This window comes from Danio rerio, chromosome 17 (assembly GCF_052040795.2).
Source record: "Danio rerio strain M-AB ecotype USA chromosome 17, GRCz13ab, whole genome shotgun sequence".
Lineage (NCBI taxonomy): Eukaryota > Metazoa > Chordata > Actinopteri > Cypriniformes > Danionidae > Danio > Danio rerio.
Window position 1 is genome coordinate 1,787,419 of NC_141037.1, and position 18,555 is coordinate 1,805,973.

At 39.8% G+C, this 18,555-nt stretch overlaps 2 protein-coding genes across 3 annotated transcripts in view; one reads left to right on the forward strand and one right to left on the reverse strand.

Moving 5' to 3' along the window:
* The window catches only part of arhgap11a (Rho GTPase activating protein 11A), a 1,047,489-nt gene that overhangs the window by 503,582 nt on the left and 525,352 nt on the right, over positions 1-18,555 (reverse strand). The window lies entirely within an intron of this gene.
* LOC101883444 (adhesion G protein-coupled receptor G2) overlaps positions 10,981-18,555 on the forward strand; it is a 41,564-nt gene continuing 33,989 nt past the window's right edge. Inside the window, exons 1-2 of one of the 2 annotated variants that reach the window (XM_087289958.1) lie at positions 10,981-11,056; positions 11,131-11,222. In XM_087289958.1, coding sequence (XP_087146084.1) covers positions 11,040-11,056; positions 11,131-11,222 — 109 coding nt within the window. In that variant the 5' untranslated portion in view covers positions 10,981-11,039. The remainder of the gene's footprint in view (positions 11,057-11,130; positions 11,223-18,555) is intronic. The other variant, XM_087289957.1, reaches the window with a different exon arrangement.

The window sequence follows — 18,555 nt, forward strand, 5'->3', positions numbered from 1 at the left end:
CATCTGCACGACATTCCTGCTCATCACTCCAGCACTATTAACAGCATCCCTCACTCAGTGTCTGGCCTCATTGCTATTTAGAAGGAGCGCACTCTCCTCACGCATATCCCAGACTACTTACCTCTCTCGTTCCCTATGATCTCCAGTGTCTGCGTCTCTCCTTCCTATTGTGGTCCCTCCTCTGCATGTCGTCGACTCCAGGAGTTCATCTAACTGTGTGCCTGGCTTCCATCACTCCTCGGGTTCCTCCGATTCATCCATCCTGCAAAGCATCGTCATTATTAGCCGCGTTTCCACTGTCGCACCTAAAGCGAGCGAGCCAAGGCCAGTGGCACTTCCGGGGCCTAATCGGGCCAAAGCGGGGCTTTCTTGGGGCCAGCGGCCGGCCTTTTTCGGCCCGCCGAATACCTTGGGCCAAAGAGGGCCAGCCGGGGCTTCGGGCGGAGTGAAAGGAGAGGCGGGCACAGTTTTCCGATCGCACTCGAGTACATGCGCCTAACAAATAAATAAATAAGGGAAAGAAAACATCTGGAACAAATTATAGGCTGGGTCTTTTTTTTTTTTGCATATGATCGCCCTTATGTTTCTCTTTTAAATGTAAGGCTGCTGCATAAAATGATCTTTCTTTGCTGCATCTTTGATGTTTCAATAACGCATAATAATCTTTACACCATATTAAAGACACAGCAGACAGTAAAGGTTTTCAAGAGGTTTAATAGTTTATTAATTATATATTAACTCATTCTGAATGATCTGAAAAGACCTCAACTACTCTTAAATACCCGCTTTGTAAATAATGCAATAATACATTTAGTAGTGAAAAATAAATTATCAACAAAGTATGAAAGTACAAGCATTAAGCACATAATAATGTGTTTATAAGTCAAGAATAGAGCATTCGTAGCTGCAGTTATAAACTGATTACCAATGCTTATTAATGTAGAGTTAATGCCTAACAGACAATGAATTCACTAGACGCTAATGCTTAGCAAATAATTTATAGTGTGCAGTTATTATAAAGTGCTATTACAAATGTAGATTAATGAATTGTATTTGAGGTAATGACTCGTCTGTAAAGTGTGTTTGTGGATCGTACACACTAATGAAGCCTGTAATTAGTCTCTAAAGGTCGATCATGATGACAGGCCCGTAGCCAGCCTGGTGTAGGGGGTGTTTCTTTTTTTCTCAAAAAGTGGACCTTTTTGCAGTTATACGCCTCAGTTTCTATTTAACTATGAGATTTAAATACTGCATTTTAGTGACTTTTTTGCTGGATTAGCTAGTCAGATGTCATTATAACCACATTTTTTGATGTACTAAAAACATTTCCTAAAAATTGCAGTTAAAAAATTACTAAGACTCATTTTTAAAATACAAATTAATTACACCATATGTCATTAGAAAAAAAAAATAGCAATTAAAGTTTTAAAGTAAAAAAATATATAATTTATTAGACAAAAAACAAACTGGCCAGCACATTCAACTGTCCTCAGTCACAGTTTGGCCAGTTCAATAAAAAAAAATTTTTTAAACAATAATAATAATAATACAATAATATTTAATTCAGATTTGTTCCAGCCTCTTTGGTTAAAAAAAAGAAGCCTTTTTCGATGGATTATTTTCATTATTTATGATGGCATAGCAGTCAAAATAGGATGAAAATAGGACAAATGAGCTCATTTGGGAGAAATTCTGGACCTTTGTCAGTGAGGGGTGGGTCTTCCGAACCACCCGAACCCCCCTGGCTACAGGTCTGAAAAGTTAGAACATGTTTTATGCTTATAGTAAACATGTTTTAATATAGTTTTGGCTGTAAAAGCGCACCTACAGGTGTTTCAGGTGCAGGTCAGATATTCTTCAGGTCAGAATTTATTTAGTTTATATTAATTTTGTCCAAAAATGATAATACCCATCCATCTTCATCTGGAATGCATCCCAAATCACCCTCTGAAGAGGTCTGAGCGATCAGGTTTATATCCGATCAGAATAAGTGAGCAAACAGCCTCAAAAACACAGACGTGACGGGATCAGCGCCTTTTGCTGTTAAGTGACATCTGACTCTGACTCCGCTTGCCATTAAAGAGCCCATATTATGGGTTTTTGAAAATTCCCCTCCATGTAGTGTGTAACACAGCTCTAAGTGAAGTGAAGTATCCAGCTCAGGCTTAAATCTGTAAGAATACAGTGTTTAAAACTGTTGATTCATCTATAAAAGAGTCGATTCATAGTGCTTCAAACGAGTCGCCTTGATACCGACTCATTAGGTGTTTCGCCATGACGTACGAACGAAACAAAGTTTTTCACGTGCACGCGCAAACCCGGGAGATTTCAAACCTGAGGCCCCGCCCTCTGACGCAGTAACTCAGGGCTGCCTGAGAAAGAGAAAGATGTGTCTGCTTGGTGCTTGTGTGTTAGTGCGCACGCGCGCGTATGAGAGAGAGAGAGAGAGAGAGAGAGAGAGAGAGAGAGAGAGAGAGAGAGAGAGAGAGAGAGAGAGAGAGAGAGAGAGAGAGAGAGAGAGAGCGAGAGAGCGAGAGAGAGAGAGAGCGAGCGAGCGAGCGAGCGAGAGCTTTATGCTTGGTGCTGTGTGTGTGTTTATACAGATTTTCGGTTTTGTTCTCCCCGCTCTTTAGCGGGATCGGGCGCGGCGGGCAGAATACGGGGCGGGTTCTAAGGCTAAAACCTGGCGGGTGCGGGCGGAAGCGGGAGCGTTCTCGTCCGGAGGTGTGTGTGTGTGTTTGTGTGTGTGTGGCAGCTAAAATCCACGCCTACACTATCTAGCGTGTATGAACTGTGATTACTTTTTAAATTGCTGATTAGCTATTGGCCATTTCACTCTCTGACTGAAGGCAGTCGACCAATCGCGATAGACTGTCATCGGTCCAATCAGCGCAGATTAGCTTCGCGCTAAGGAGGGGTTTGGGAACAAATGAATCACTGAACGATTCATACAGGAGTCGCTGGGATAATTAGGTAAAAATAAATGCAGATTATAAGACCATGAAAGTGTTTTTTGACCTTGCATGCATATTAGACTGTTGTTGGAGACCCTTACAACCAAGATATGACCCTATTTCATGTATAATATGGGCTCTTTAAAGCCTTCATCGGGCAGTTATTTAAAAAATGTCAGAAATAGGGAAAGGGAGATCATGTACAGGACAAATCAATAAATATACAGGACGTCCCTGCTTATGCGGCCAGTTAGCTGCTTCCTTGCTCTTTTCGACCCACAGCGTAACTCACCATGTGTGTCGCATTAAAGATTAAAGATTAAAAAGATTAAAGATTAAAATATGAGCACTCAGTGAGTTATGTCACGTGACTCGTGTCACATTAGGTGCGTTCGACATGAAGCTCAGCTGCAGCCGGTGATCAACGAGAGTAGCCGAGCGCAGGCGGGGCGGAGTTGAAAACGGAGCTGTCAAGACGGACAGCTGGACACTTCGGGACTCAAAGTTGCTGCAGTCATGATGACCGATCACATGGCGTCATCATATTTTTTTGTTATTTTTATTCATAACAACAAAACATTTACAGATAAAACAGAATACAGTCTCTACAAACTGTAGTTCATTTTTAAACAATAAGAGAGAATTATGAATAAAATATATAACAAATGCATGAGAGAAATATGAGGAAATGAGAGGTTAATATAAACATAAAAACGAACAGGTCTATTAAATACAAAGCAATAAGCTTAAATTCTAGGAGTTAAACATCAAACTTTAGGCTTGTACTTCTTGTTTGAATCTGCTAAAAAAGGGTTTACATATATGTACATTTATAGATATAAAATTTCCCATGTAAAAAGCAAAACAAGGTGTTTTGATTAGGTCTTAATAAATGACATTATTTTGGATGATGAATGAATTTTCAAAAAAGCACTTTAATCCAAAAAGATTGTGTTGAAAAGAACAAAAGGTAAAATAAGTGAGCGATGTAGAAGTTTCCCAGAAAGAGCAGGTAGCCTTTAAACTGCTAGACAGAAAATAAAATATATATTTATATTATAATAATAAAACCATTTTATAATTATTTAATAAAATAGTTCTTTACTTTAATTTGTTAAGAGAGCTTTAGGGGGGCAGGATCAATGATGATGATTTTCTTATTTTAAGTCTGTAAGACCTATTTGAGTTCATATTTAGGTTATTCACTAAAATATACACTAAAATATATCATTTAAATCGTTCATGGAGATGAATGCAGTAAATAGTCTGTATAAAAAAGTAAAAAAATAAACCTGTGCAAACAAGCTAACCTTTATAACCAGATTATTTAACAAAAGATGATTACTGCAGTAAAATATTGGTAGTCTTTTAATTAGCAAGATGTGTACAGGATAGAGAGGGTGTGAAAAGTGAATTGTTTGTTTTGAAACTTTTGAATCGGAATTTGTCCAATTATAAACCCGAAATACACGTGTTTGTTGTCATGTGGTGAACTCGGCCAATCGTGTAATATCGGTGTCGTCATCAAAGCTCCTGCAGTCGCTCTTCAGAAGCTGCATGGTCTGAGTTTGCCGTCTGATCTCGGAGCGCTGTCGCGGTACTTTGATGCCACATGTGACAGTCACGTGGCGTCGGCGCAGCATCAATCCGGACAAGATTTCTAACCAGCATGCACCGCTTTAAGACAGTTTTCGATCGATCTGCGCAGCGCCCCATGAAGTCGAACGCACCTACTATTGTGGCTTTGAGGCTCTATGGGATTCGAATTACTGGCCAGAATTATTTAAAAATTACACTTTATTACAATATATATTGAATATAAATATATTATATTAATTATATAATAAATACATGATATAATATTAAATTACATAAAATAATTAAAAGGACAAATTCTGGACCTTTTGGCTGTGGGGCGTGGTTCAGACGAACCACCCGAACCCCCCCCGGCTACGGGCATGATGACATTAAGATGAATTTCAGGATCATTTTCAGATATAGATCACCTGTCTGCATCAGTGTTTGGTGTAATTTTCACTAATCAGATAAGCACATCTGAGTTTCCTTGAAACTCCAGTTCAAATATCCATGCAAATATGTGAAAGCACAGACGCGCATGGACTTCAGCAATAACCCTGCAGATGCAAATATGTGTCCTAATAGAGGCTTGGTATTGTTTGTGTTTCTCTGATAATACACTGCATGTGTTTTCTGCGAATGCGTGAGCCAGCTCAATACTAGGCACTTCTTTCCTTCTAAAATCTCTCTCTGAAAATAAGGTAACTGCGCTCTAGTTTTATGTGATACTACAACCCCAAATCTAAAAAAGTTGGGACAGAATGGAAAACAAGATATTTCAAGTTTTGTCTGGTCAACATTATTTCATTAGTAAATATACATGCTTTACTGTCAGACCTGCAACACACTCCAAAAATAGATGTGACAGGAGATGTTTAGGGCAGTAATCGGGTAAATTAGTGGTAAATTAGTGAAATAATGAGGCACTTTAAAACAGGGGATGCTAACAGGTGATTAGTTTTCATTTGGTACAAAAGCAGCATCAAAGAAACGAACCCAGCCTCATTCTGAAAACGTACCCCTATATACATTTATGGAGAGCGCCAAATACGTGCCAGGATCTCTGCGTTTTTGTTTTCGCAAGTGCACCAGAGGTCGCTGTGTATGCTTTTTCAAATCTCAAATTTCTTTCATGAGCCATTCGCGCCTGCTGTTCTTGCATAAATCCACTAGAGCCCGATGTCGTCTGACTGACTGATCGACTGACCCACCTTTTTCCTCATCTAAACCTAACCAATAGTGTTTTCTAAAGCACAGATTGACCCGCCCACTCCCTTCCCTAAACCCAATCGACAATTTTAAAGAGCCCATATTATACATGGAATAGGGTCATATTTTGGTTGTAAGCGTCTCCAACAACAGTCTAATATGCATGCAAGGTCAAAAAACACTTTCATGCTCTTATAATCTGCATTTATTTTTACCTTATTATCCGAGCAACTCCCGTATGAATCTTCCAGTGATTCATTTGTTCCCAAAACCCTCCTTAACGCGAAGCTAATCTGTGCTGATTGGACCGATGACAGTCTGTTGCGATTGGTTGACTGCCTTCAGTGAGAGACCGAGTGAAATGCCCAGCAGGTAATCAACAATATATAAATAGTCACAGTGCATACACGCTCGATAGTATAAGGCGTGGATTTTAGCTGCCAGTGGATGAATGTAAACACAGACGATGGACTTGAAAATGCAGACGACTGACTATTTTATTGAGCAAAAACTCTCAAGAACTGGCAAGGAGATCTCCTAGCTTGTCACATTCGGCTCTTTTCACACACACACACACACACACACACACACACACACACACACACACACACACACACACACACACACACACACACACACACACACACACACACACACACACACACACACAATATGGTGAATCAAAAAAAAGAAAAGCCCTCGCCTGATTTTTATCACACTTTCAGATTTTACCACATTCTTACCCTATTTACTTGTTTATACCCTGTCAACCCTGGGAGCTTATATAGACAGGTGTACACCTTTTCAAATCATGTCTAATCAATTGAATTGACCACAGGTGAACTCCAGTGAAGCTTCTGAAACATCTCAAGAATGATCCGATGAATCTCGATCAGATCTGATCCGTGGAAACAAATTGTACCCGAGCCCTAAAAAAATAACTCAAGACGTCTGTTACCACTACATAGTTTAATACATTGTTTTAATAAAAAAAAAAATCTAAATTGGTGATTAAATTAAAACTTTTAAGTTGTCAGAATAATTTTAAGTTTTCACAATAGGAAAATACTGATAATTACATCAACTAATAATGCAGTTAATTTAAGGGTAAATATGTCTGCCAGTTAGTTTGAGACAAAATTTAACTAGTAGCAACCAAAAGAAATTGGGGTGATAGTTCAATCGTTCTGGATTTCAAAGCTCCTCTCCCTCTGAACAAGCAAGTCTGGACAAGTTTTAGGCCCCGTTTACACTAGTGCGTTTTAGTTTTAAAACGGCGTTTTAGAATGAAAACGATCCGCGTCCACACTCGCGTTTTACCCAGCGTTTCTGAACTGCTCTCCGTCCACACCAAAACGCTGAAAACGCACATCACGTGACCACACACACACAAACTTTGGCAAGCGCTGCAGCCCATCTACCCAGATGAGAGCTCTGCTTGTCGGACTTCTCATCAAGCATCTCCCGCTGGATCTAATCTCACTATATTTATTAAACGGGATATTTCATTTATCTTGTTGTCTTTATCTAACGACATATTCCCTGACTTTGGTCATTGGAATCTATTACTTGTTCTCAGGTAACGTGTTTTGGCTGAGCGCAAAGATAAGTTAATGATTAATGTAAGCACGTAGCCTATTCTGTATATTGACTGATCGCTTGCCTTTATTTCCTATAATGTAAAAACGTATTATATGTTATACTTTTATAATGGCCATTATCGATTATTAAAACTGATATTCAGCAGAAGAGAGGGTGCGTTTCGTATTTTCACTGAAATTGAAAGGAGGCAGTTGTTATCGGCTCCGTTTTGTTATAAATATCCACACAGTGAAGATGACGCTCATATATGCAGCACGACGCCTCAACATTTCTGATTTCTGTTAAGTTGCTAATATTAAAATGAAAATATGCAGTTCCTTAAATCATGTTTACATTTTATTGTTGAGAAAGTGAAACAACGTAGCCAAGGTGATGTGAATGAAGTTATAAAGTACACTGTTCCCTTTGAAGATTTACCCGTGTCCTCGGTATAGTCTGTTTTCCATATCAAACTGAGAAGAAGAGACTGCAGCCTTGATCAAACATGCGAAGTCTGAACTTACACGGAGAAGATGCAGGACTGAACTGTGTGTGTTAGGCTACTTAATATTCAGGAAAAGCCCCAATCAGAAAGGCGAATGTCTGCAGCCCCGCCTCCGTTTTCAGATGTCTCCGTTTTCCATCATCCACACTGAGACGGAGCAGCAGCGTTTCAGAACGAAAACGGCCTCTCCAGCGTTTTCGAAACGCTCCGTTTTCGGCGCTCGAGGACTCCGTCGTAGTGTGGACGGGTGGCGTAACCGTAGCAAAACTTATGCGTTTTCAAACTAAAACGCATTAGTGTAAACGGGGCCTTAGGCAGACTGTTTGACACAAAGGGCATTTTAAGGTGAGATATCTGATATCTCAATTATCTTCATTCCACTAGAGTGTTGGCTACTCCTGGTAAATACCGTCGATGTTAGCAGTGTTTTTAGAAAAAAAAACAAAAAACTTTTTTTTCTTGCTTTACAAGAATACACAAGAATTTGAGAAGGACCTTCATGAGGATGCATTTGGTACTTTAATGAGGAGCAAGTTATGTTAAGTTATAAGTTATATGTTATAAGTTAATTATGGCCATTATTGGTGATCAGTCTACTTTGCAATTGAACCACAATACGGAAACCATCATGGTTAAAGATATGATAATCCTAAATAGAATGGGTATCTCAAGGTGCTGTGCTCTGCTGATGGGCATAATACATGATCTGACCTCAAGGAACTTAAATATACTTGTGAAGTTTCTCGAACTTGATGGACTGAAGCCCAGTGAAAATGTAATGCGTCTCAAGAACATTGTTTTCTGACGTCTCTACTTATTTCAGAGTAGATTTAGCTCTTTATGTTGCACTGTATGTTGTTTTCAACCCAAGCTCATTCTGTAAACGTAGGAGGGGTTGAGCTGGAGGAGGAGCTGGAGCCGGCCGCGGTGGACGACGACCGGGATTGAGTCCGGGGAACAGCAGGTTCCGGAAATCAGGTAAGACGAAAAATGGAATGCGGAAAATAAGGGCAAGAACGCGGCGGGATCCGAAGACGAGGGCTTTTGCTTTTTTTTTTATCTGGCGGCGTTTCGTGCGAAAACGGCGCGGGTGCGAACTCGAAAAAGCGCACACAGCGGCCTCTCGCGGATCCGCGAAAACAAAAAAACGCTCGAATACGTACCTCCCGGGACGTAAATCGCGGTCTGCAGAAACGTCCGCGGGGCTACATTTCCACAATGAGCCCAGGTTGGTTGTTTTGTATTTTTAAGTTCACATGCTGATGTTTTTTGTTGTTTTTCGTAGTGTTTATATGGCACAGTGCACATTTTTGTTTTGTAAAATACTGAAAGAATGCGGTTTAAAATAAATAAAAAATTACTGGAAAACAAAATGTTGTTGTTGAATGTGTTTGTTACAAGCAACTAAATGAACAGTAAATTTAAAAGCACAATTAATTTCAGCTATTTAATTTATTAGAGGTTATAAACTTTTAAATTTGCATGTATAATTATGGGAATTAAGTACATAACACTGCATTTATTTTAAATATTAATTGAATAAAGTAGTTGAAACAACTTAATTTTTAAGTACTCAACTTAAAAAATGGAGTTTATCCGACGAGTTTATGCTATGTAAAAGTAAAAGTTGTCTGAACTTCATTTTGTTAGATTTTGTTGTAACTTGAATATATTGATGCAAACTGTTGTGTGTCAGGGTTCTGCCACTATGGTCTTGTGAATTCTTGTTTTGGTGGCAGAATCCGAACACTGGCCCTGTTTTGTCCTGTTTCTGTCATTGTGTGTGTCTCTGTGTGCGCGCGCTCTGCGCATACCCACAACGAAGCACGCTTGATGCGGCCGCGCAGGCTCTGCGTGTCTCGGATGTGCGCGCTTTTGTACTAGTGTGTGTGTTTGTTATGTCAGCATCGCGCTGCTTCATTCTCGGCGCCTCCGTCTAGTTGGTTTCAGTTTTGGTTGGCGCTAAGATGAAGCATGCGTGTTGCATATGTGTGAAGGTGTTTATCTGCTCGTGTCTTGCGTCTCATGTCAAAGCACGTGCCTTAGAGTTTACATTGTGGTCGCGTGCTTTTGTTGTGTGCTTCAGTGTGGTGTTTGTCTTGTCATGAGAACACGTGGTTAATGAGTTCTCTCATTGGCTGCGTGTTCAGTCTTGTTTTACGTGAGCGCATGGCTTGTGTTGTCTTTGTCATGTGCTCTCCCGTCTATTGTCTAGTCCCACCCTCCTTGTTAACCCATTATTAGTTACTCATGTTCACCTGTTTGTGTGAATTTACTTTTGCTTTATAATCCCCTCATGTCTGCCGTCCTGTGCCAGTTCGTCGTCATTATTTCCCTGTCCTTTGAGATCCAGTCCTGTTTGTCCTGCCAGCCCATCCAAGTTTGTTTGTCTGTTTGTTTTATAGTTATGTTTTTCCCCCTCGGGTGGTTTTTGTTGTCCTTTTTGTTTTATTTTAATTAATAAATACCATCTTCTGTTGCATTTGAGTCCTCGCTCCCTCATCCTTCCTGAAACCCTGACAGTTGTGTTAATTTTTTTGGTTTGGTCTAAACAGTATTTTTTAGAGTGGCTCAATTTAGAGCTTCACGCCAACGGTAAATCCAAGGAATCATCTTTGAATTTTTTTTTTCAGTGTGGATGTGACTAAATTATTATGAATTATGAAATCTCTTTGGTTATTCATTTTTGAGCAAGATGCTTACGGTCTAATCTGATTCAATGATCTATGCTAAGCTAAGCTAAAAGTGCTCCTGTCAGATCTGGAAATCAGCTGAATGGGTAAAAAAATGGTACAATCCAACTGTTGAACTATATAATGAGCTAAAATGAGCATGCATTCCCAAAAAGGTGGTTATTTCTTTAAACCAGTGTATGTGCTTGCTTATGTAACCAGTCTTTTATCCCTACATTGAATTGTAATCTGGATAAAGTCCGGGATAAGTTAATGAGTAAGTGTGCCTATATCAGAATTATAGGCACCGTCCCTATCTTCAGTAGCTATATGAATGTCAAGTTTATTTGCTTCAGTGTGTGTATATATTTATTAATGCAAAGTGACTTGATAAACAGCTGAAAACAAACACTGACATGCACAGTTAGATTTTAATATGCCCCTAATTTGCATACTTGCCAGTGAACTTTCTGTCATTATAATCATAATCCTGAAGCTTCAGAGGTGAACGGATGAAAGTGTCTCTTCTCTGGTCTGTGGATGTTGATCTGGAGAATGTAATGAGAAACTGATGTAGGATTTGTGTTCAGAGCCTGTAGAAAACAACATTAAACACGTGTGTCTCTGTCAGGTCTGTGGGAATTATGTCTGGACAGAAGCTGATTGTGCTGCGGCTGATCATGATGATGATGGTGATGATTTGCTGCCTCACTGGACGGATAAGTACGATTTATAGTTATTAAAATGATGTTTGCTGCATGTTTGCATCTGCTTTTTAAATGCTATAAAAATACTGGGTGTAAGAAAAACATCAGTGTGCACACATCTAAAAAAAAAAAGTTTTCAAGGCAGGTGCTAGATCAAGTTAAACACAATTAAAAGAGTCAAATAAATAAAAGAAATCAATCGGCACACTGCGACTTTACCTCTTGAAAATCTATTTAATAGGACAACGTTTCAACCTACACCTGGGGTCTGTTGTTTGTACGTGGATTACTCAATTAGCTGGATTTGGTTATTGACGATTTAACATGATCCAGGATCGTTTCCTTCTTCAAAGCTCATGCGAGAGTTGCTGTCAACAGCTCTGGTAGCTCAAACCTGCTCGGGAGCATGTTCATTTCATACAAGCAGGATTAGATCGGGTCATTTCAACCAAAGATAATACTAAAATGTTTTCCTACGGTATATATTTTCTTACAGTAGTAGTTATATACACTCGGGAAAAGAGTCAATATAATTTTTAACTATATATTTTTAAAGTTTAAATATATGTATTAATAAAACTTATGAAATCTTCTCTCTGAAATAAACACTGCCACCTGCTGGTGATTCAAAGAGAAAATGTATTGATATGGACTTTTTAGATACAAACGTGTACAAATCGCTTAAGTACAATTTGTGTATGATAATAGACATGCATATATTTTTTTCTAGGGGAATCATACATGTATGCAGTTATGAACATGTTTTGACAGTTAATATGACGGTGATTTGATGCTCCACAAAATTTGCAGACGCCTTTACCAACATCAAAAAGCTTTTGTGATGCAAAATGAAGTTAAACAGCCGGGTATTATTTACAACAATGAAAACCGGCTACTAATAAAGAAAACCCTCTAACTGTAAAACTAAATAAATTGCTAAATACTCTTGACAGATAAAAGTGTAATGCTGTGTTCACACATGATGCTAAAGAAACGTCAAGAGTGAGGGATTTACATGTTAAGTCAATGCAGAGACGTGGATAGACATCCTGCAGTGCGATACACGCAAATGGCACGGTAAGAATGATGCAAGTTGCAAAAATGGCGCAGTGCGTATGGCACGATCTGTGCAAATTTGCACGTTTGACGCACGTTTTGATGCACCTAACGCGCGAATCACATAAACTGCTCCAGTTGGAAAATCTGAACTTCAGCAGACATTCGCGTCATGTTAACCAATCAGGAGCTTGTTCTTGTGGGGGCGTGATTATGATGTAGCACCTGTTGCTTTTGTCCCGGTGGAAATCCTCCTGCACACACCGACAAAAGCTCATAAAAACAGGGCTCAGCTTAGTCAGAAGCATGCTGAAAGCCTCCATCATCAGAAACGAAGCGAACTTTAACGCACGAATGAAGCGAGTAAACTAAAATGTTCACACGACTATTTACGCGCGAATATTTATCCCCGCATTCCGCGTCTGGTGTGAACACAGCATAAAGCCTGCAGCCCACAACAAAGTGGAAAAGTTGAGTTGCATATCATATTTAACAAATCGTTTCCTATGAATTTTATGTAATTCATAGATAATTGAATATTAATGAGATGATGTCATTACGCTGCTGTGCCGTCAGCCAATTGTTTCATTGCTGATCATGATTTTGAAAATCGATAGATCTGTCCTTCACAACACACGCCGTGATCTCAGATCAGTTCATCCAGACATTTTATTCCGATTCGCGAACTTGTTTGAAGAAACAAATTAGCCAGAGATCAGCTATCAAGATGAACAGATCCAGGACCTGCCAAATCATCTTAGATCATTTAAGCGAGGTACAAAGAATGGACCCCTGATCAAGGCCATGTAGGTTGAAATGTTGTCCTATTAAAACAATCTTTTGAGGCTAAAGTGGCAGTGTATCGATTTATTATTGTCATTTTTGTTTACTTTTCTAAATATATTGGGTCTCATTCACTAATAATTGTGTATATTTGTTTGTATTTCCATGCACATTTCAACTTAACATGAAAGATTTCAGACTAATTGACTAACACACGTGCATATGCACATGACTTTACTCTTAAACGTGTTCCTCTGTTAGTGGGTTTGGAGTCTTCTAAATGAGCGACTGTGTGTACAAGGTTGGTCATTTGCATATTACACTCCCAAATCAGCTCCATATCAGGTTTTTCTGCAAAGTGTTGTGCAAGTTACTTCCAAACTGTAATCATTGCAGATTACTTGTTACTGGTTTTTAAAAGTAATCCCTTCCATTGCACTTTTATTGTCACATCATCAGCAGCACGTGTGCTATGATGAGTGAAAAGCTTAGGTGCTGGCTCCCGACAGTGCAAAATACAAAAGCATACTCCCAAAAATAAAAATAAAAACAGGACAATGTAAAATTGACAGCGATGTGTACAATGAATAGGTCTACCCATAGTTATAGAATAGGTGTACCCATAGTTGTAGAATAGGAGGTGTACCCATAGTTGTAGAATAGGAGGTGTACCCATAGTTGTAGAATAGGAGGTGTACCCATAGCTGTAGAATAGGTGTACCCATACTTGTAAACCCCAATGCCATGACAAAATGCAAATTTCTTTTCTTATTGTTGCCATTATTGTATTCACTTTAAATTCAAGTGGTTCACAACGCAAAATTGTCATGCACAAAGTGAGCATGATGAACAGCTTTTTCAATTTAATGCTCGTGCTCCGAGTTCCTCTGTGGACAAAACTGCTTGTGAGCTCTTAAATAAATGCTGCTCAAGTGCAAATTTTCTCACGCTCTCAGTGCACTGCTCGCTCAGTGAGATTATATGCAGACCTACAATGTGTGTCTTGTGTTCCCTTTTCCTTTCGTGCTTTTTGATATGATTTATATCGGTGCACTATTTATTAACAATAACCAAAATACTTAAATAGACTTACATATTAAATTATTAATCAAATAAACCATAACATTTCTGGCTGTGTGTTATATGATGAGATATTCCCAGTTTCAAACACTTAAAGACACAGAGAATAGATGTTGAATGTAAAGAATACATTTTAATTTAAATACCATTTATTAAACATCTAAAAGGTGCACCATACTAATCAAATAAAAACATTTAAACAGAAATATAACTAACACCAGCAGAAATGTACTTGTGATAGAAAATAGGGAAATGTTGATAAGGTATTATATACTGTACTATTCACTCTTCAAATAAATCTCACCATCAATCCTATTTTATCATGTCAACTAAAATAAAAAGTGAACTGAAGTCTCTGTTGTCTTCTACATTAGTGATGAGACTGTGGAGGACATTTTCCCTGTCATCCTCTTCATTTTGAGGAGAAGCTGTTGCACAGGGCCCCTGAACACACATATTGTCATGTACAGTGTGTCACATCCGTCAGTGACCACCTGAGGGCGCTGTAGTGCACTAGGACTTTGTAGGCACTACAGCGTCCCAGGAAAAGAACTACATTTTCATACATGCCCCGCACACACACCGGAACACCTACACTGACCTGTCATCACATCTGTTTTGTGTTGCCGTTGATTATCTGGACTATTTATACATCCATTTCACCATAGTTTGTTATCGCGTCGTTAGTCTTCCATGTCCAAGTTTCCAGTAAGTCTTATATCCCGAGTTTGTTATTCTGATCCTGTTCTTGTATTTTGCATTAGTCTAGTTCGTGTGTCATTTGTCTAGTTTGTTTTCTAATTAGGTTTAGTTGTTTGAGTTTGTTATTCCTGAGCCTCGTCTCTGATTTAGTTTCTGGTTTTGTCGTTTATTTCTTACTTTGTATTCTTATCACCTTGTTGGTAGTGGTGGGCAAAGCGAGGCTTCGTGAAACACTGAAACTATCGAAGCAAATGTGTCGAAGCTTCGAAACGTTTCGAAACACCACTCTATGGTGACACCTAGTGGTCATTTTATTTGTATTTCACTGAAACCGCTTCAGCAAAGAACAGTTGAGCAGATTGAGGTATCAAATCCCACTTTGTAGCGTTGAAGCATCAAATGGTTAGTCGAGCGGTTAGAGTTTGTGACTTCCATTTGGGAATTATGGGTTCGAATCCAGACTGACACAATTGTGTTGAAATGCTTTAATACCAGTTGGTAATGCTTTGTTATTGTATCGTTTTGTTTCAACATTGCTCTGACATACGAATAAACACCTTGTAAATAAATTTGTATTGTTTTGTTCATAAAACAGGGTTGTTACTAGATCAGATACAGTTGTGGCCAGAAGTTAACAATAATTATTTATATTATTAATTAAATTTCACATTGTATTTTATTAATGTCTATCCAAAACCTAAACCCATCACAGTACTGTAAAAATATGAATTATTGTTTTACAGTGTTACAAAAATGATGCTAAATTGATGGCATATCCGCAGCTGTCCTCAGTTATATCCACGCATAGGGCGGCAGAATAGAGGTCCGCGACACCCGCGCGTCCTCAGTTATATCCGCGCATAGGGCGGCAGAATAGAGGTCCGCGACACCCGCGCATCCTCAGTTATATCCGCGCATAGGGCGGAAGAATAGAGGTCCGCGACACCCGCGCGTCCTCAGTTATATCCGCGCATAGGGCGGCAGAATAGAGGTCCGCGACACCCGCGCGTCCTCAGTTATATCCGCGCATAGGGCGGAAGAATAGAGGTCCGCGATACCCGCGCGTCCTCAGTTATATCCGCGCATAGGGCGGAAGAATAGAGGTCCGCGATACCCGCGCGTCCTCAGTTATATCCGCGCATAGGGCGGCAGAATAGAGGTCCGCGACACGTCACTTCATTTTCATAACCGGTCACTTTCGTTTTCACATTGGGGTTGAGGGCGGCGTGATCGTCCTCTGCCTAGAGCAGCAGTTCAGCTTGCTCCGGCCCTGCAGATGAACAATGCAATAACATCCGTTATTGGCATAGAGCGCACAAAACTTTTGCGCATGGAAAAAAAACTTGCAATGCTTTTCTCACCACTTTTGGAGCTGGTAGCTGAAGCAGTGCGAAAGCCGGGGATGCAGGAACACTGGAAGATGCTTTCACAACAACACAGTGGCGGTGCTTCAAGTGAGATTTCAGATTTCGACTAATGTCTATCCAAAACCTAAACCCATCACAGTACTGTAAAAATATGAATTATTGTTTTACAGTGTTACAAAAATGATGCTAAATTGATGGCATATCCGCAGCTGTATCCTATCTAGGCTACACCATAAAACAGTAACATGATTAAAATACATAAAATCATGAATTTGGAGTATTTGTACTAGTCAAGATTCGAACCCAAAATAAATTTGAAATACAGTACCATAGTGCACACACACGGTCCACTAGGCCATACAAGACAGAGACATAGAGAAGATCATGGCAGTCAAATGCAGATTCTCCGGGTCTTGAAACGCCTCTGAAATGATCGATGCTTTGAATCGCTTTTGTCACGTGACCAAGTGTTTCGAAACACTTTAGTCACATGACCTGGGTGTTTCGGATCATGCTTCGGTGCAGTGTTTCGAAACACTTGCGCTTCGGGATCTCGACACTGTGTCGAAACGTCAGTTTCACGTCAGCCATCCCTACTTGTTGGTTGCACTGTAAATAAATAATCTGCACTTGGATCCGCACCTTTTTGTTTCTTGTTTTGATCACGCTAAAACGTGACAGTGTTTTGAACAGTACTATAGTAAAGTACTTCAGTTAATCTGTTGTGTTAATAATATAGTTTCTATGGTTTCTATGGTGTAATATAAACAAATTACCCAGTGCTGTAGTTTTTTTTTATTACAGTATCCCACATAGCAAACGGACTTGGCCCAAATGTGGCCTCATTATGACACTGCTGGCGTGTTGCCGGCACTGGCATACATAATGTCAGCCGAATGTGGGCCATACATGGCAATGATGGCACTGCATGCATTACAGCAAACTACATTTGGGCCAGTTGTGGATGGGTGGTGTGTGGCCCAGATCAGTGTAGCGATTGTTTAGGTAACATTAGGCTGGGTTGTGGCTCAGTTTTTGGGGTTTCTGGTTAAAGTATAAACTTATAACTGAGAATTAGTACCAATACCAATTGGTACCAACTGGTGGTACCAATGGTACCACCAGTTAAGGGTGATAAATTGGCTGAGGTTCAGGCCGGTTATAGCCCTTGTCTTCAATCCAGTTATGGGCCACTTCAGGACCGTCATTTTCTGCGGTACTTGGGCCGAAGGAAAAGTTATTGTGTGGTCCATAGCTGGACCAGAAAACATTTGCTATGTGGGTTACAGTTTATTATTCTACAATTTACCACACTTTACTGTAGTAAAACTACACTGTATTTCCTTAAACAAAGTGTTTGACATTTTAGTCGTTTGATATACAATAATATAATGTATTATAAATAATATGTCGAGAAATAAGTGTGGAATAGCAGAACATGTGCTGCAGTTTATTACAAGGTTTCTGTAGCATAATATACAACACCAACCCAGACAATACAGCACTGCAGACTACTACACATGAGCAGAAAACACACTTTATACAACTTTACAAAGGTGTTAAAAATATCAAGATCCCATAATGCAACTCAAAAGCAGAGATAAAACAGGAAAAACTAAAAACACAAGTCAGAAAATACGGAAAACTGCAAATTTGCAGTTTTTTTACAGTGTATCAATGGTCTTGATGCTCAGGTGCTTTTTCAGTCCGCTCTCTAAAAACCCACTCCAAACACAAGCTGAGACACAATTATAATCCTTTCAAGAGTTCACACTTAGCTGATGATTTACAAAAGCTTGTTTGGCATGCTGTCCTGGGAGAGAGCCCCGAGCTCAAGGGCTCCTCGAGCCCGGGGCTTCCTCCCGTTGGCAGAGCAAGAGGGGAGCCCGAGCTCGGTGGATCTCAGAACTCCCCTGCCGCTGTAGCTAAGGGAACGCAAGGGATTAGACAAGCTTGATTGTTATGCATGTTGAATGTCTTTGGATGGTGGGAGGAAACCGGAGAACCCGGGGAAAACCCACGCAGACACAGGGAGGACATACAAACTCCTCACAGAAACACCCACCGGTCCTGTGGAACCAGGGCCGCCGTGCCGCCCAATCACAGGTAAAGGAGGAGAATAGGGGAGGAGGGGGGTTTCTTCCAAACGAAGATAAAGTGAACTGAAAACTGTGGCTATTTATAGTAGCTTAGGGCTCATATGATGGGAAGATGGTGATTAGCAAATGCGAGACCGGCCGTGATAAATCATAAGCACGTGATCCTCTCGAAATTAGTTTATGAATAAACTTCACTTAAATGATGAAAGAGCAGGGGCCTCATGTATCAACGCTGCGTACGCACAAAAACTTTGCGTACGCC